Source organism: Anas platyrhynchos, chromosome 3, assembly GCF_047663525.1.
Source record: "Anas platyrhynchos isolate ZD024472 breed Pekin duck chromosome 3, IASCAAS_PekinDuck_T2T, whole genome shotgun sequence".
NCBI classification, from domain to species: Eukaryota; Metazoa; Chordata; class Aves; order Anseriformes; family Anatidae; genus Anas; species Anas platyrhynchos.
The window spans coordinates 17377875-17398060 of NC_092589.1; the positions used below are offsets into that span (position 1 = coordinate 17377875).

Sequence of the window (20186 nt, forward strand, 5' to 3'; positions counted from 1 at the left end):
TCTAAATCTACTCCCTTTTAGTTTAAAACCATTACTGAGCCTCTCAGGCCTGCCCTATCAATACAATCCCTGACAAGGGGACCCTCTTGTTCTTCACTATCACAGAATCACAGAATCACAGAATTTCTAGGTTGGAAGAGACCTCAAGATCATCGAGTCCAACCTCTAACCTAACACTAACAGTCCCCACTAAACCATATCCCTAAGCTCTACATCTAAACGTCTTTTGAAGACTTCCAGGGATGGTGACTCCACCACCTCCCTGGGCAGCCCGTTCCAGTGCCTAAAGACCCTGGAGGTCTTTAAAAGATGTTTAGATGTAGAGCTTAGTGATATGGTTTAGTGGAGGACTTGTTAGTGTTAGGTCAGAGGTTGGACTAGGTGATCTTGGAGGTCTCTTCCAACCTAGATGATTCTGTGATTCCTGTGGGGCCCCTTTGGGCACTGGAGGGCTGCAATAGGGTCTCCCCAGAGCCTTCTCTTCTCCAGGCTGAACAACCCAAACTTCCCCAGCCTGCCTTCATAGGAGTTTCTCCAGCCATTGCTAATCTTTGTGGCCCTCCTCTGGACTCATGTACTTGTGCTGGGGGTCTCAGCGCTGAATGCAATACTCCAGGCGGGGTCTCATGAGAGCAAAGCAGAGGGGAACAATCACCTCCCTTGACCTGCTGGTCACGTTTCTTTTGATGTAGCCCAGGATATGGCTTGCTTTCTGGGCTTGCTTTCTGGGCTTCAAGAGCACATTGCAGGCTCATGTTAAGCTTCTGATCAACCAACACCTCCAAGTCCTTCTCCTCAGAGCTGCTCTCAATCCATTCTCTACCCAACTTGTATTCATCTTTGAGATTGCCCCTACCTTGCTGAACTTCGTGAGGTTCACACACTGGCCCGCCTCTCAGGCCTGTCTAGGTATCTCTGCATGGCATCCCTTCCCTCCAGTGTGTAAAACACACAACATAGCTTGGTGTAATCAGCAGACTTGCTGAGGGTGTACAAGATCCCACTGTCCATGTCACTGACAAAGATGTGAAGCAGTACTGGTACCAATACCAACCCCTGAGGAATGGCACTTGTATCGGATTTATGTGGCAATTTTTTGGTAGTGGGGGGCTGCAGGGGTGGACTTGGTGAGAAGAGTCCAGAAGCTGTTCCATTATAGATAAGGGCCAGTTTCAGGCAGCTCCAAAGGGACCCACCAATGGTCAGAGTTGAGCCAATAAGCAGTTTATTGATCCATATGATCCACAACAGCAGCTGGGAGATAGGAGTGAAAACCAACCCTGCAGGCCTCATAGTGCAGTAGAAGGGCAGGAGGTGCTCCAGGCACACAGCAGCAGTTCCCCTGCGGCCAGTGGAGAGGCCCCTGGTGGAGCAGGCTGTCCCCCTGCAGCCCATGGGTCCCACATGGAGCAGATCTCCACGCTGCAGCCCCCCCATGGGTGGAGGAGCCCCCGGTGGAGCAGGTGGATGTGGCCTGGAGGAGGCTGTGGCCCATGGAGAGCTCCTGCAGGAACAGGCCCTGGGCTGGAACTGCAGCACATGGAGAGGAGCCCACACGGGAGCAGAGGGTCTCAGTGCTGTAGCTTGTAATAAGTAATAAATTACATTAGTCTGCCTACGCTTAGTCTGTTTTGTCTGTGAAAATAGCTGCTGAATGATCTCCCTGTCCTTTGAATCTTTGAACCCTTTTCATCATATTTTCTCCCCCATTTACTTTGAGGAGGGGAGTGAGTGTGTGGTTGTGGTGAAGCTCAGCTGCCCAGCTGAGTAAAATCACCACATCACTTGTCACTCATCTTCACTTAGACTGAGAGTTGTTGAACACAATTCTTTGAGTGTGACCATTCAGCCAATTCCTTATCCAACGAGTGGTCTATCCATCAGCTCTGTGTCTCTCCAATTTAGAGACAGGGGTATTATGCAGGAAAATGTCAAATGTTTTGCACAAGTCCATGTAGATGATGCTTGTAACTCCATCATAGACGGCCAACAGATTTGTCAGGCACAGTCTGCCCTTAGTGAAGCCATGGCGGTTGCCAATCACCTCTCTCTTTTGCAAGTATCTTAGCGTAGTTTCCAAGAAAATCTGCTTTGTGATCTTGCTGAACACGGAGTTGAGACTGACTGGCCTGTAGACCATTTTGCTGACATGTACATTGTTACTGATTTATGTTGTTGACTCTTCCTTTTTGAAGAGTTACCCACTAATCAGTTATCCTTCATAAGTCAGCAATTCTTGCTGAAAATCGTAATTTCACTATTTTTTCTTAGATTGTTCCTTCAGTACTTCAAGATGTTTTTTGAATGTTTGAATTGCATTTTGCTCTTAGGCGGAATGCTTTAGAATCAGTGAACCTGTTACCCATTTTAGGGCCTTAACTTCATGTTCTATTTCTGGAGGTACTACCTGGTTTCAGAGTCTGAAGTTAGATCATGAATTTTGAGACTAAAATCACTCCACATGTTCTTGTCTTTCATTGCGTTCTCACCCCCCCCCCCCTTTCTTTTTTTTTTTTTTTTCCAGGCCTGACAATTCATATGCTATCAGCTTTCCTCTCTCCCCTCCATTTTTTTCTTTTTTTTTCTTTTCTCACAAAGATAGTATCTCCTATTTTCTTTGAACATAAAAGTAAGATTTACAAGGAAGCTGCCGGTTTCCCAGCCGACATTATTACCTCAGTGTTGCACTTTTCAAAGAAATAATATAACTTATCTAGATATGGTTCCTGTTATGGTAGGTACTATGCAAATACATAACAAAAAGCATGGGTCTTACTACAGAGATGTTACAAGGTTATAGTTTTTTCTTTCAGTTGAGAGGCTCTTCTGAATCTGCTGCTTCCTCCTCATATTCTGTTGTTTAGGTTATTTTGTAAAACCAAACATGTCCTAGTCTTTTCCCTCTTACACAACTTAACAGTTCTGGGGAGAGATGGATTTATATCATATTATCTTTACAGGCCAAATTATTAACCTTCTCCTGTCCTGACATCATAAGACGTTTTCATGTTCCACTAGCTTCCCTTCTTCCTACTTCTCTGGACAGTGGTGTCTCTTCACATTCATAAGTAGAAACATCCAAATGGATTGGAGCACAATGGTGATTTGACAGAACAATTATTTTTAATCTCTGTATAATTCTTGGAGAAAGTAATATTGAAATGCAGAAAAGTCTGTGTGTGTGTGTTACTATCCCAGGATTCTGTGGTATCATGCACTGTTGTTGTGAGGTCCAGCCTGAGATGGAATCCAATAGAATTTCTTCTATCAAGAACTTCTATCAAGAAAGATGACAGACCTAAACAAAATTAAAAATTCAGCTACTCTGCTTCAGTGTCATAATTCTGGATGCACCACAGATACAGAAGTGTTTATAAATACATTATTTTCTATAGGCTCATCTTTTATGGACGTGACTTTTGCATTTTATTTTGGGTTTAAACAAAACCAACCATCCAAACAAAAACTTTTGATGTATTTGGCAGTCTTCTTTCATTTCTTTAATTCCCCTTAATATGCTTTTTTTTGGATTTTTTTCACCTATATTTACAAAGCAATTAGTGAGTAAAATTTGCATTCCCTCTCAGAATTACCTCTAAAAAGGTAATTTGGACACCAACAATACAACATTGATTGTTGTATGGCTGCCTAGTCTTGCAACATTCATGTTAGAAGTACAACCAGAAACAAGGCTACTTGGTAAGTGGTAGTATGAATCTCCTCGTGCATAAGTATGGGTTTCTGGCTATTAGCTAGACAAAAGCCCGTTTGTATTGTAGCCATAGTTTTTGTTCTAGACAAAAAACTAAATATAGCTATATGATAGCACATTGAGCTGCATGATATGCTATGTAGGAGCTTGACCTGTTCTTACGTAGCAGCCGAGCCAGAGCAAGTTATGCAAGCTTTGAGTCTTTGAGAGCAGGTGTTGTTTGACTTAGTGTTGCTCTTAAAAAACAGGATTGAATGAAATAAAGGTAACTTACTGTTGTCTGAGTAAGTCACATGTATGTAGTATGTAGGTCAGCTGAAGTGTCATTGATATGTCCAGCAGTAAATTGGAGATAGCCCAGCTGGGTTAAAGTGAGTTCTACAGTCAGTCAAAACATGAAAAAGATGCACAGAAATTTACTGCTTATTATGTTTTTTCTACCCATAGTCATTAGATGCCACAATTACACTGTAATTACAAGGTCTTCTCCCAAGAATATGTGTGTCATTTCTTGGGGAGAGGAAAGGTTCATTTCTTTAACAAGCTGTTGCTGTCTGTTCAAAATATCACTTGAGCTTTGTTTGGGCTAATCCTTTATAAGATACAGAACTAAGTTTTTCTGCTTCAATCTATCACATAGCTGTAATTCACAGTCACCAGAATATAGTGGTAATCTACAGTTCCCTTTATTGTTCACTTTATATTTTGAACCTCCATGTTAGTGTCTCAGGTACACTGGCTAAGATTTGCCTTTCTGTTCCTTTTCATTGAAATCCATCAAGATAAAGTTTATTTTTAATAGCAATGAAGCCCTAGATGTCTTCAAGTATCATGATAGCTTGAAAACACTAGTGTGTTTATCCATTAGAAAACAGGACTATGCAAATGCATGAGCTTAGTGTTGGAGGTTGTACATCTTTGGGGTTCTGCAGCTGAGTTAATTATGAGTTTGCCTGAGTTAATTTATGTGGGTGCAAGTGATGTCTAAATATAGTTTTAAAGCATTTGGTTCTAAATTAACCTGTGGTTAGTTTAGAGATGAGATTAAACAACAATAGCAGTAAGGAATATTATGAGCACATGGTTTATGTTTGCAGTATCTTTAATTTTTTTAGAGGAGAAATGGTCTATTCCACAGGCATGAGACGTTCAGCTTCAAGAATCTGAGAAGCAAGGAAAGTATTTAGAAAAAAAAAAAAAAAGGTTTATAATTTTTAAAAAGGTGGAGGCTGGGAAAAAAATGATCTTGGTCCAACATACCTATTTTTTACAGCTAAGACTGAAATTTCACTTTCCATCTGTTTCAACTGATACAGTAAAGATTTCCGATAATGCATAAAAGTAAAAACTGACAACATGTTCAAACATTGTTTAAATATCCTTATAAAAATGGGAAAAAAAAAAAAAAAAGGCTGTACAAACCTGTTTGCTCTTTTTTGGTCTTTTTAAGACTGTAGCAACAGTAATATCCAGCCCTTCTAAAATCTGTACATCTCAAGTCTTGCATGGCAGTCAGATCTCATGAGACTTTTGGCCTAAGTGCTTTTAATTAATGTCCAAACTGTTTAGATATTCACTCTGTCCACATTTTTGAAGTTTGCCTGTCAAACCAACAAAAGAAAAAACAAAATATAAAGCTCTCAAAGGACTTCATTGCTGGAAGAGAAGCCTGAATTTCAGGATTTATCCTTATCAGAAAAAAAACACATATTCTTGAACATGTCTCTATTTGCTTAAAACTCGCATTTTAGTATTTACACTATTAAAATTCTGAATTCATTATTTTCATGCACCATTCCCACCATAGTGGAAATGTTATCTCCTGAAATCTGTCATATTGACAGTGGAAATGATGAATTATATAATTTTATGAACATATATATAATAAATACATTGTGGGAAATGTGATTCTTAACTGTCCTATCATTAATACACATTTGAAACTGTGTCCAGTAGATAAGCATTGCACAATGTGTCTAGTACATTGTCTTAATCTGGTGATCTATATATAGTTTTGATTTATATTTTGCTTGCTTTTAAACTCATATACAATGGTGAGAAGGCACTTCTGTGGGGATCTACACGAAGATTCTTTTTTCAGCTGACTTTACTTGCTATATAAAATGTGGTTCATATAAATGTATTTTCTGATTCCATGCATTAATGTGTTTTTCTGTCTATTCCAGTTGTAAAAATTTGATACCTCATTACCTTTAAAAATACAGCAAAGGGGACCTTTACAGTTACCTTTATCATTATCTTATATATAAAAAAATCTCTGGTGTCTCTGTTCAGACACTTTGTAGAAACAGAATTTTATTTTAGGCTTAATTTTCTTTGTTTATTTTTTAACTTAAGCAGAAAAAGATATTTCTGATTTCCTCACGTTCTGTATATTTCCTTCTTTCCCTCTCTTTGTAACATGCATGAATTTCTAGGTAAGTGTCAGATGCATTGATTTTTCCCTCTAGGAGCACATCACTATCTTCTTAATGATTGCCTGCCTGGCAGCTGATGAGAGTATTTTCCTCCTGTACTTAAAGGGGGAGAAAAAAAAATCTTACCTAAATCCCACTGAAAGTGGTGAGAGTATTTTAAAATATTGTGTCTTTGTATTCAAACCAAAGACACAGATTTGCCTCCCAGGTTGCAACCTATCAATGAAACTTCAACCTTTATGCTTTGAATCACCTATGAGGTAGTGAAGAGTTTTTGTTGCACAAACAGGATATTTCTGCAAATAACTCTGAAATGCATTCCCCCCGACCCCACAGGATTGGTAAGGAGAATTTTATTTTTTTTTATGATGTGACCATGCAGTAATGTGCATAAATGTGTGTCTATTATTGTATAGATATATAGAATACATATGTTTCATTTATAGATATTTGCCTGGAGTTAATGTGGCACACACATTAATGGCTAAAATAACAGTACCAAAATATTTAAATGTCTTGAAAACCTTAAATTTTGTTGTAATTTCTTCTCAGGAACCATATCTGTGAACACATTACGTACTCCATATACTGCACCGGGAGAAAGTGAAATCCTTGACTTGGATGATGACTTGTATCTTGGAGGTTTACCAGAAAATAAAGCAGGACTCGTCTTCCCAACAGAAGTGTGGACAGCACTTCTCAATTATGGATACGTTGGCTGCATTAGAGATTTATTTATTGATGGTCAAAGCAAAGATATTCGACAGATGGCTGAAATTCAAAGTACAGCTGGAGTAAAACCTTCATGCTCAAGAGAAACTGCAAAACCATGCCTTAGCAACCCCTGTAAAAACAACGGTGTATGCAGGGATGGGTGGAACAGATATGTTTGTGATTGCTCTGGGACGGGATACCTTGGCAGATCTTGTGAAAGAGGTAAGTTCCATGAGATGGCCATGTTTCTACTTCGACCATCCTGTACAATGTTTAAAATGGTACATTATCATTAACTCTTCTGATACAGAAAAAGTGTCTTTGATTTCATTTGGTGACAATGGAAATGGAACGCTGCTCTAGACTGAAAGAAGTAACACTAGAGGAAAGACCTTAGATGACTTTTTAAGATGCATAGATATTAGTTGACTATGACAGAGTTAGTACCTGCTAAATGTCTCTAGGAAAATGTCTCGCCTTTTGTCATCATACGCTGATGAGTTATTAAAAGATTTGTGAAAGTAATTTCAATTAGTATTGCATAAGTGAATGCACATTCCAGTTCCAAAGTGAGGTTTCATTCTCTGCCACTTTATTTCAATACCACTGAGTAATTAAATTTCATTTAGAATTCCAAAGTATCACTTAAATTCATGGCCAGAATTTCTGCCATGAATCAAAGCAAAAAAAACTGTGTAGAAATATTTCTTACTTGACATTTTTTCTAAAGTTCCTAGTTCCCAAGGAAACTGTTTCTATTCATCTTAATTCACTGAGTATCCTTCTGCCCTATGAAAGGTAAATGTAAAGTTGACAAACCCCATTTATTTAATTGAAATGGTGGATAGTGGAAAGGAAGATAGAAGTTGAGGTTAGGAAAAAAAATAGGAAAAAAATCTGTAGTATAATTAATGTATAGAGTATAGCAATGAAATATTCTAATACAAGTAGTAGGACAGCAATAAAAAAACAAACAAACAAAACCTTATTTAATATTTTAGGTGTTTATTTGTATTCTTGCTTAGAATAGGAAATGTTTGAATGCCAGAAGTTGTATTTTGTAAAGCCTCATATTGCAGTTGACAGAATATAGTTTTCTTCAAGCTGAAGAAACATTTCAAGGTTATTGGATGGCAACTTAAGTTATGTCCATCTAGTTTGGTTCATTTTAGTGGGAAATAAGATAAATCAAAAATGTATTATTTTAAAATAAAAACCCGAAGTTGTATGCAAATAGATGTGCACTTGTGTAGAATTAATACCACCATATTATTAGCATTTGCAACTAGGTTCTCTGTCTTTTCTTTTCCTTATTTTTCGAATATATAAGCTGTTGGCTCTCGGCGAGTGATTTTGATATCTCCAGATTGTTGTGTTACTGCTGGAGAGAAGCTGGCAGAGGGCATAACCTAGCTGTCTGTTGGATTACAAAAGCCTTCAGTTAACCATGTCTGGTGTACCACCCTGTGGCAAAATTCTGCTATTACATATGGCAAAAGTGAAAATAGGACTTTTCAGCTCAAGATCTAGGATGCATGTAAAAAAAAAAAAAAAAAAAAAAAGATCTGCAAAGAACTTAAAAACAGGTTTATTCATACCAATTTTCTATAAATATATTTGACAGGTGGTAATATTTTATGTAAAAGGTTTTAGTCTCTTATTTTCCATACTTTATTTTCAGCCATCTTTCAATATGGAGCTTGATTTCCCAACACATTCTCCTGGTGGGAATGGTGATACTAGAAAGATGTAATTGTCTTCTCTACCATGTGTGTGGCACTTCAGACTTTATGTTATTGTTTCCTACTCTTCTTGGTTTTCCAAAGGAAACCACACCAAAAGGATGTCTCCTTGCAGAAAGATTCATATCCCAAATAGTCATGCATTAATGCAATTACAGCTTTTGGGATTCTGAAAGCAATGTGTTGACATCCTACCAAACAAAGATATTATAACTTCTACCCACGTGCAGTAACCGATAAGCTATTGTATTTGGTAATGTAAGTAACACAATTATAATTGTTCAAACTAATTTAAGTAAAATAGGAACATGTTCATTTCGACAATACAGTTCTACACATAGGACAATTGTTAGAATCAAATATTAGAGATTAAGCAACTGGGATATTTAAGGCTAAATGATTAAGATGATTACTTTAAACTTAAGTGTGTAGCTACCATTTACTACAATTTATTTTTTATATTATTACCCCTAGAATAGGAGTAGTAACGTCCACACGGGGATGTATCTTGTATAATGCAACATCTGAAATAGGTCTGGTGCACCAAAAACATGGTGCACAACTCAGATCAATTTTAATTTCTGGATACTTAATATTTTTCATATCTGATTACTTTTTATCTTGTTGCAAGTTACTCTTGATATTATGCTTGATTCTTTGTAAGCTTAAACATCAGTATTATCTGTAGATTGGTTTTAGCAGATTATGGAAACTATAGCAGATGGACAGACAGCTGTCACAGCAATATAATTTGGTTTCCTATCTTACTTCCATTGTGACCACAATATGTGACTGCCTTTTGCAGGTGTATGCTTTTTGACTTGATAGCTAGAAACAATGTACAGTAGTACATTTATCAAACAGTGGTAACGAAAAAGTAGGTCTGCAAAGATTTGTCGAAGTGTCATTTCTGAGGAGAAATTATATTTAAATTAGTGTGTATGTGTACATGTACGCATTGTGCATGCAAAACACCTGCATATACACATACGCATTAAATAAAGACAGTTTTCATTCCTTTACATTATATCTATATGCTTTAAATAAATAGTAAGTAAATAAATAAACAACAAAACTCAAAAGAAACCCACAGGTGATATGATGACAGATTTTTATGAAGAATTGCGTGCTATCTTCAAAATACGATTATGGTAATTATATCCCTGTTTTGCATAAAATAATTAGTCCCGTTTGTTTAAGTTCTAGTTCCTTTACTGTGTAGCTTAGGACCTCAGTCCTGAAATAATACTGCTGTAGAAGTTGGGATGAATCACTTTGCTTTCTGTTTATAGATTATGCAGTAATTAATTGCATATCAGTTATTATTCCCATCGGTGAATGGAAAGGTTCCTCATGTTTTATCAAGACTGAAGCAAAGGGCCCAAATGGATTAAAATAGCCATGGTAGAAAACACAAGCAACAGTTAGCTCTGTGTTGTATATGAAAGTGAACAAAAGAAAGAAAAATAAATAAAAACAAAACCAACAACCACAGAAAAAGTTTGTCAGTAGGCACTGATATACTTGAATAAACCCACATAGTTTATAGGATTGAGTTATATATACCTATATGTCAGTGATTTTTTTCAAGGCAGGATAATGTTGCTGTAACTACACTTGTAAATAAAAGAGGGTCAGAGAACAAATCTCAATATTAATTACTGATGCTTTGGATTGTTCACATATTTCCTGACATGGCTCTGGGCTGTATCGTTTATCCTTTTGAAGCAAAGTTTGTATGTGATTTGATAGACAGACCAAGGATGATTTCATGCTTTAAAAATGGCTCTGTGGGCTGTAAAACAGTCCTCACATTTAGAAACACTTTGAAACTGAAAAGGCAGGAAAAAAAATAATAATTTTGACTTGACTTTGGAAGCACCACAAGGTTCAGAGGAAACAAGATCCTGTTTTATTTATTTATAAAGTTTCAGTAAGCATAAGTGCTTACTGCATCATGTTAAAAACCAACACAAACCTGAAAAATGAGGATCCTAAATCTCTTCTCATACTAGTATTAGCTGATGTGTTTCTGGTGACTGGCATGTTGCTGATTTAGGTAGTATCTATATAGGAAAGAATTGATTAGAATAGAAAGAAGAGCCCTGGAGATTTCAATGAGAAACAATCTGAAGGAAAAAAAAAAAAAAAAAGAGAGAGAGAGAGGAGAATCCTTCTGTTTTGTTTGTTTTTGTTTGTTTTTGGTTTTTTATCATAACAGTAGCAAGGGTTTCCAATGTTAGCTTTATAAATACATTGAACAAGGAATGTGTAAGATCTTTTTTTTATCAGTCTGTGCATGATATCTTACTGTTCGTTTCTTGTGAATACCTCTACTCTGTGCACTTATTTCCTGCCCCCCAAAAATAGTTGATAAAGTGTGATAAGTTTTTTTTCTGATATTTTTCTTTTCATTTCCATGTTTCCCCACTGAATTGATGCTAGTGTTCTTGCCATGGAGGCTCTAACTCTTTCAACAAATAGCACATTCTGAGCTAGAATTAGCATGTAATCTAATAATTAGATGAATATCAACAAGAAGAAAAAAGACACTCTGTCACCCTTTACAGGAGTAAAGTAGTAGAGTAGATATCAATGAGTGTAGATCTTAATAAGCAGCAGTGTAGATCTCAGTGAAAGATGAGGCAGACAAGCCAGTAAGAATTAGCTGGTCCAAAGCAAGTTAGTCTCTTACATGTACTATCCAGCCAAGACCAACAGAATGTGGACATTTGCAGACCTGAGAACAATGCTGAGTGAAGTGGAAATGATGCTAAGTTGCATAGATGGCAAATCACAGCTTGCTATCCTTAAAGGGAAGCACACTGTTGTCAAAAGACCACCAACTTGTATAACATAGCAATCATTTAATAATGATTTAATAATGATTTAAAAATAGGTTTTCATAGTAATGTAGTTACCGGAAGATCCATTTCAAGTGAATGAACTAAACATTCATATTTTTTCTATTTTAGGGATATGTAATATCACTGATCTTCAGTTATGGTTCTCAGGGCAGTGCTAAATCTTGATTGAATCCCTGCTTCCTGCTATTTATTTATTTTTTTTCTGTGATACCTTTATGTCTTAGAATATGTAAGAGCTTATACATTCTAAGATATAAGAGAGAATATACTCGAAGCTCCCCATTCTGAAAGCAGCTAGTTGACATGAGGGGGTTTCCTGGTTGTCCCAAAGCTTCCCCAAAGCTTTTAAGTCATTTGATCTTCTGTTCTTTCTCCTTGGTTTGTTCTTGGAACATCTGTTTCCAAAATAGCTGGCACAGTAAGGTTTAGGAGGATTGAGTATCTAATCACATCAGGTCTGTTCACCATGATGTTAAACACTCGTGGGTCATCTCTGATTAAATTAAGACAGTTCCTTTTCTCCTTTTTCTGTCATTTTCAAAAAGACTGAATAATTATAGAAAATGCCAGCAAATATTACCAGTGCTGATTCTAACACCTTTTATATTATCTGATGATAATTTATCAGCAAAGACCTCTAGTGTTATTGAATGTGGTTCAACTTGTAACATTTAATCTGATTTTACTTAGTTTATGAAATAAGAATTGTACTAATGTCTCTTTTGTAATAGAAAATATAAAATAGTTCTTGCTTTCTCTCATATTACCATGAAACTTTATTTTTTATGCTTGGACTTCATTAATGATCTAAACCGTGTTTACCCTGATGAAGATCTTGAGAGTTTTTTGTGCCAGACTAAAGATTGAGAAATAGGAATTAACTGCAATCCATCTCCTCCCTCAACAACCCCTAATCAATCAAAATAACCAATAAATAAATCAATAAAAACATTATCCATCCATCCATCCATCCATCCATCCATCCATCCATCCATCCATCCATCCATCCATCCATCCAAAGTGCTATTTCACATTTCCTGTGGCTTCCTTAGATCTGCAGCCTGCCTGCTCTTTTTGCTTGATGCTCATTTGGGCTAGTATCAGGCGAGTAGATTGGTTTTTTTTTGTTTGGTTGTTTTTTTTTTTGTTTTGTTTTTTATTTTCAGTGGGTTTATGTTGCCTCAGGATTGCATCTTTTCCTAACAAAGACTGGAGATCTGGTGTAGTCCTCATGACTCAGAACTTCACTTTAAGAAACAAATGTGGCCTTCACTTTCTCTGAACTGCCATGTCCTGCTGTGAGCATCAGTGTGGTCCTTCTGCTTCCTTTCTTGTTACCAGCACTGAGTCTGGGAGAAGACGACTTGTGGCTGGTTGCTCTGGGGTCTAACGGCCCACCACTGCTCTGTGCCAGAGACTCTTGCTGGGAGCATTTTCTGCAATGTCTGAAGCTGACAGTTACATGCTTGTCTCAGGCGTTTTCAAATTCTAGCCTCAATATGCCAAGTCCAGTCTTGATCCTAAGCTTGAGGCTGTTGTCTTGTCTGTGCACACATTTTTGATTCTCTCATACCTCAGTCATAATGGCTGTGAAGCAATTTGTGCTTTACCCAAACTACGTGTGATATTCACCTTTTTCACACTAATGACTTAAGGCTTCTTTTTGCTAACTGAATGATAATCTTAACTATGGTGGTAGTAGCAATCTCAATAGATGTATACATAAAGTATTTTAAAGCACTTATCTAGGTAGATGACAGTTCGACATGACCGTCTAAGAAATCCTAATGTTTACCTAAATACCTTTTACAGGCTTTGATATATTTTGCATAGTATAGGCCCAGTCTGGCAATCATTTATTTACAGGTGATTTTAATCTGTTTGAAGATGCATAAAAAGCATCAAAAGAGTGATTGTGTTTCTTTTAAAAGCACCAAAATATTCCATAAGTTTTTGTTTTGTTTTGATTTTTTTTTTTTAATGTTTGACAGTAACAATAATTGTAATATGTAATTTTTCTGTGTCATGCTGTGTGGATATATATTTATCACCTTGTATTTGAGCAATGTTAATAAATACATCATACTTTAATAAATGATTTTCTACTTTATGTTTTCAGAGGCAACAATTTTAAGCTATGATGGAAGTATGTTTATGAAAATACAGCTCCCTGTTGTGATGCATACTGAGGCAGAAGATGTTTCTTTACGGTTCAGGTCTCAGCGAGCTTATGGCATTTTAATGGCAACTACTTCTAGGGAATCTGCAGATACCCTCCGGTTAGAGTTGGATGCAGGACGAGTTAAACTAACGGTCAACCTAGGTAACAAACTCTTCCTCCAAGAAATTAGCATTTTCTTTACATTTTTCTTTTTGCTTGCAAACATTTATGAAACAGCCTATTTTAACATTAAAAGTAAACTGAAATGATATATAAATACATGTTGATGCAACATTTGCATATGTACATACACACACAAATACATGCCCATTATTATATTTCCTTTTTTTTTTTTTTTTTTTGCATTTTTGTATTCTTTATAGTCTTAACATACTCCATCACAATATTTTTGCATTATTGTGTATTCTAAAAAGAGAAGACTAGTTCATCAGTGGTACTTTTAGGCCAAATTATTTTTCTTCATTGTGGAAGACTGCTGTCCACCCTCAACCTATCCATAGTAGAAATTCCACAATTTAAATGTGCAAGAAGAAACAACATGTACTTAGGTCAGTTCATTTTTAGGTCCACCAACAAATGTACAACATACATATATTTTAAAGAATATCTATTTTTAATGCTGAAAATATTGCAATTAACTATAATTTCCACTGATGGATTTTGTGGTCTCCTTTTTTTAGCTGTCAAATCTATAGTAAACTCATCTTCTATCTTTTAAACAATTCTGTGGTGGTATTTTTGTGGTTTCGACAAATAACACAACCCTTCAATGCCCAAAGACTGCGGCCCTTGGCAAACAGCCATGTGAACACAGGAGGCACAAACCCTTTTACAGAAAACAAAAAAGAAAGAATAAAACAAACAGAAAAAAGTTTTCCTATTTTGAAATATGATGGACACAATGTTAGGTTATAGTTTTCTCTAGTTAAATAATACTAATAATGGTAAAAATAACAAAATTAAAGTCCTTTTGTCATGCTTATGTGTAAATCCAAGGACCTGAAGGAGAATAGGAGTACACTTAGGAAAATGCACATTCAATGTGCATTCACATTCTCTGGAGTGATATTTTTTTAAGGGAATTAAGTGTGTATGTGTATATATATATATAAACATATGATTAAATCACAGCAGATAAAATGATTCCCCCCCAAAAAACAAAAAAACAAACAAAAAAAACAAAAACAAACAAACAAACAAAAAAACACCTACCCATCCACTTAATGAAACAAAACAAAACAACCCTGAACACTATCGTGGTGTTTAGGTTTCTGCAGAGCAGAGAAGCGAATGGTTCCCCGTTTTCTCCTTTCTTGCACTACCCTCTAGTGTCGAGCCGGGGATCCTGCAAGCGGCCGGGTCCTGCAAGGAGCCTCCCGCAGGTTCTCTTTCTGTAAAAGGGGCTATGCCGCTGCTGGTCCTTTGCTGTTTGCAACCACTTTTCTGATGCGGTTGACGACACATGACAAACTCAGCTATATGGAAACAAAATCTAGGTTTAATGGTATATCTGTTCCTCAAAGGTACAAACCAGAAGTAGCTGTACAAACCGAGTAGCATGGAAGAGTTTTGCTTTTTTTTTTTTTTTTTTTTTATTATTATTATTTTATTTTATTTCAGTAATAAAGGCAGATAAACCAGCACAGTACAGGTCAGATCATTTTCTTTCTGTACAAAATACCCTACGTCTGTCAGGTTTTACCTACTTACATAGTTCAAGAAATCCATGCTTTAGCTATATCGTTTCTTCTCATCTCCCCCAATCAACTTCTTTTTGTTTGTTTGTTTTGCCTTTTTTTTTTTTTTTTAAGTCAGACAAGTAAGTTATCTAAAAATAGACAGTGTTTTCTAATTATCACTTTAAAAATATGTGATTATTTTCTGTGTATTAATGTAGCTTTAAATATAGTCCCTTTTTTATTACTTTTATTCTAAAGAAAAAAAAAAGTGTGAATCCCCATTTATAGGCCTAGAAAATGAGATTTGTATTTTACTACTTAGTTGATAAAGATCAGCCTTTGAGGTATACTATACAAGAATTGTCCAAGGTGTCTGACTGTGGCCTGGCTTGCTCTATAACCCATTGTGACGGAGCACTTTCTAATTGCACTAAGAGAAATTAACTGTTCTTTCACAGATGGGGAAAAGGTTGCAGCCTGCCTCAATTAAGCATCTTTGACATTTAATCTGATTTTTTCACTTAGATTTGTCACCATGTAGCTTTGTTTGAAATTGGCCATTTTTTACCCTATTTGTCGTTTCTATTTATAAGATTTATCGCAGTATATCTGGGTTATAACACTATAAAGACTGATGATATGGAGTGGCCATATTTGCATGTGTCTGTCCCCGGAAGGGTGGACTGTGATTTTATTGGATGTCTGCAGCTATTACCTTGAAGGATAAATTTTCATTTTTCATCTATTCTTCCCCATCTAGACTGTATCAGGATTAACTGTAATTCCAGTAAGTGCCTATTCAAACTTTTTAAAATGTTATTCCACCATTATAAAATATGCAAACTAGATGAAAAAGATTGTGGACAGCTTGCAAGTGCTTGATAATTTATTAATGAAATGTGATGGTTAATTATTGGTGTGTAAAAAGTCATCATATAATTAGTGGGTTTTTTTTGTTTTGTTTTGTTTTTCTTCCTATATGATATAACTTTTAACTGGAATATTAAAAAAGGAATGATTCTACAGGCTGTAAATATATGCAGAGGAAATAGCACAGTACCTACATGCAGTACTGCGTTCCTCTAACCAGGCTATTTTATTGACAGTAGCTATCAAATTTTTAAACCAACATTTCTGATAAGCTGTCACATCTTTTCCCCCTCGTCTTCCCTTTTCTATCAAGTTTTCTTGACATTTTACCTCCAACCTGTGGTGAGGCTGTCAGAACATAGTACAAGAATTTCTATTTTATAATCTTCCTAGACAATTAACTGTATTAACTGGCTGCTTATAACAATTGGTTTTGCTAAGCCATTGTTTTATAGAAACAAAATATATTACAGTAAGGACATAATTAACTCTGAGAATAACTGTATTTCTATGATGATTTTTTACACTCTAATCATGTAAAAACCTTAAATTGAACATTTTTTCTCTGTGATATGCATGTTTATGAAACAGAGGGAAACATTTGCCAGATGAATGGACTAAATTTTAACTTCTCTGATATTATTTGGATTAAGAGGCTATATTCTGAAAGGAGAAAAAGGACTGTGATTTTATTTTGAGTCTATGGAATTCCTGAATGGTGTCAACAAAAGTACTGATAGTAAGTATGGTAGATATGAGTTTTGGGTTGTTATTTTGTTTCCCTTTCCAACAGGTTTTGCAAGCCATGGACTGGCTTTATGCAAATAAAAACAAAGCTAAACAACAGTAGTAGTTAGAATTTGTAGTGTAAATAGCTTCTCCAAAGTCATCAAAATAACCTCCCATAATAGATCTACAGAGAAAAATAGGAATTATATTAAATTGTCTTTAAAAATAAAGTTTTCTTGGGGCAAGTTTTTAATCTGAACCATGCTTAAATCCAGACAGATTTTTCAATACAGTACAGGAAATGCTTTCAGGTACCAAGGCATAAATGTAGCCTGCTCAATTAAAATTAAATAAATCAATAAATTAAATTGTTCAATTTTAAAGGTGCATAGCTGCCCTACTGTCTGCTGAAAAAATAAATAAATAATAATAATAAAAAACATGTTGATGTCATGTAGGACACTTTTTTCTCTGGATCAACTCCCGAATAGAAAAATAAAGAATTAAAATCCAAGTATAAGGCAAGTTTTAGTTGGTCTGCTGCTGCTAAATTATTTTTTTCTTTTTCCCTAGCAAAAGCAATCATTCTTTTTTCTTAACTTCCTTAATAAAATTAATCTGAAAAAGAATAAGGTAAAAAATAAAAAATGTTAATAGACCCACAACACAATAAATATATTTTTAAATCTCTTTCAAACAAAATTAAACAAAATGAAGTGTCATAAAAATAAATTAAAATGATTTCCAGGATCCACTGTCAAGTAAGTGTTGGATCAAAAGAGAACCTGCAACAGAGTAAGTAAGTAATAAGCCTCCAATTGTAAACAGCAGGAATATGTTTACTGAACTGAGTTAGCAGTTGTGAATTCTTCTTGGTCTCATACAAAAGTAGTATAACTTCTGTACAAAATATCTTTCATATCAAATGCTCAAAGTTATTTTTCCTTACAGTTTGTTTGTAACCTTTTTGTTATTACAAAACTTTCATGATTAGTTCCATCCCCTGTTGTTGCTTGTGTACTGAACAGATTTCTGTGAGCTTTTGTTACCTCTTTTGGTAAGTACTACAATACTTTCTTACCCGCACTCGCTGCAGTTTTTCAATAACCAGATAACATTTCATAAGCAATTTCTGTGTTTCAGTTTTTAGATTATGAAGAATCTATGCTCTAAGCATTCCTTAGAATATGTTTTCTTATTAGGCTGCATAATGGATTTCAGTGGAACACACACAATTTGTCTCAAAGCAACAGCATATACACAACTTGAGTTTTAATTTGTTAAAATCTGTAATAGTTCAATGGCTACCCTTTTGTGGCTTTCAGTCCATTTCAGAGATGGATGTGTACCAATCCTGATTTTATGTTGCTAGAAGTAAATCTATTTTTCATGTTTAGGAAGCTATTTTCAGATTTTTCCATTTCTGTTGCTTAGAAAACAAGCATCTTAATGTAATGTCAACAGTGGGACTGAAATACCATTTGTTTTAACTATAGTAGCAATAATACAGTTAAGATCAGGATGAAAGTTTCTGTTTTGAATTTGGAGAAAGAACTTTAAAAAAAATGTAAAACCAAACATAAACAAAAATACTATTTTTGTTTATGAGAGAAGAAAAGGAAAAAAAATGAATGTAAGCACCTAGTTTCCAGCAGTGAATTGAAAAACTAGTGAATTAAATATTACACCTCATTTTCCCATTCTCCCTTGAGTGCAGCCTGAAACTTGTCTTCTGTTCACTGCAATGCAATGACCAGCACAACCGGCTAGTTAGAGCTCAGATTTTTGTAGCAATTTGTACTACACTTTGTCATAGTCATATAACTTCACCTCTATCTGATGTCCTGTGTTGTAGAAGAGGTGGCATTTTGTGGCCTTCCTCATATGAAATAAATATAGATTTTTTTAAGTTTTCAAAATGTTAATAATATGTCAGGTTATTACTGAGCTTGTGTCTCATTAAAAATATTATGGAGACTGTTCACATCATGCCATTTTTGTAGATCTGAGTGACACGCTAAAGTCAAGCTATTTTTATTTTGTGCCAACTTAAAAGATAGATATCTTTATAAAACCATATACTACTAGAAATTCCTTCCCATGTCAATCAGAAAATGCCATTCCAGAAATGTTGGTTTTGTTCACCCTTAAATCACTCCGGTATGTTCTTCAGACTGAAAGTTTATAAAATAAAATTGTCCATCAAACAAGTGAAATAAATGGTCCTTTTAAACTGCAGGTACATTTAGGTCAATGTTAAGACCAACATCAGAAGAAAGGGGAAAACTTATGAACAAAAATGGATACTGTTGTTTCAGTCATAGTTTTCCAGACATCCATTTAAAAATATGACTGAGGTGAGTGATGATGGTTAAAATAACAGAAATCCTTCATGTGCAGGATTGCTTGACACTTGGTGTTCTGTACAAATAACTCTACATTGATTGCTGTACAGCTCTTAGACATTATATACAAAACTGATGAGCTAATTCTTAAAAATTTCCTACAGATAAATGCATAAAAAAATTAAATTCCTCCCTTGAAGAGGGAAGTAATGTTTGTGCAATGTGTGAGAGACATTGCATAGATTGCTATTTATTTAGATATTCAAATCTTAAGTGAACTTTATTACACCTAATACAGTGCTCACTTTTCTACTTTTGGAATACACCATTTTAAGATCAAATCCATCCTGTATTCCTTTATATACTCAAAATACCATTGAAGTATTTTGTTTGAATATGGCTTGCAGATCTTGATCCTTCCTTAAATGATACTGAATGTCACATGGATTCTAAATATCAGGGTAGCGTTGCTTCCATTATAATTTATGCTTTACAGTCTGCAATTAAAAGACCAGTAAATCCAATTGAATAGAATGGATTTTTTTTCCTAGTATGTTTTAGAGACAGATTTTCATCATGTGAAATTTATGTGACATCCACAACAGATTTTGAATGCCTAATGAACAAATATAGGTATGCTATATTTCCATAGAAACCATCATCTGAATGTAAGCAGAACAAATGGGTTAAAAGACAGGAAGTCTACATCTTTACTCAAAGGCTGTCCCACTGGAGTCCTTGGTACATAGTCCTGAATCTGTACTGACACCATCTAGTCTCTATATTTCTGGCACTGGCTTGTGAATTAAGGCTGAAAACAGCTAGATGGGGAAAAAAATAGGTTTGAACATATTCAAGGGGACTAAAACATTATTGGATACCCTGTAATTTATTCTGTACATCCACGC

General features: G+C 35.4%; 1 protein-coding gene across 30 annotated transcripts in view; it reads left to right on the forward strand.

The window, feature by feature from the left end:
* NRXN1 (neurexin 1) overlaps positions 1-20186 on the forward strand; it is a 709571-nt gene that overhangs the window by 290590 nt on the left and 398795 nt on the right. For 22 of the 30 annotated variants that reach the window (XM_072035416.1, XM_072035414.1, XM_072035413.1 and 19 more), the window contains 3 exons: positions 6703-7086; positions 13593-13796; positions 16095-16121. In XM_072035416.1, the coding sequence (XP_071891517.1) occupies positions 6703-7086; positions 13593-13796; positions 16095-16121 (615 nt within the window). The remainder of the gene's footprint in view (positions 1-6702; positions 7087-13592; positions 13797-16094; positions 16122-20186) is intronic. The other 8 variants (XM_072035424.1, XM_072035429.1, XM_072035436.1 and 5 more) reach the window with 1 other exon arrangement.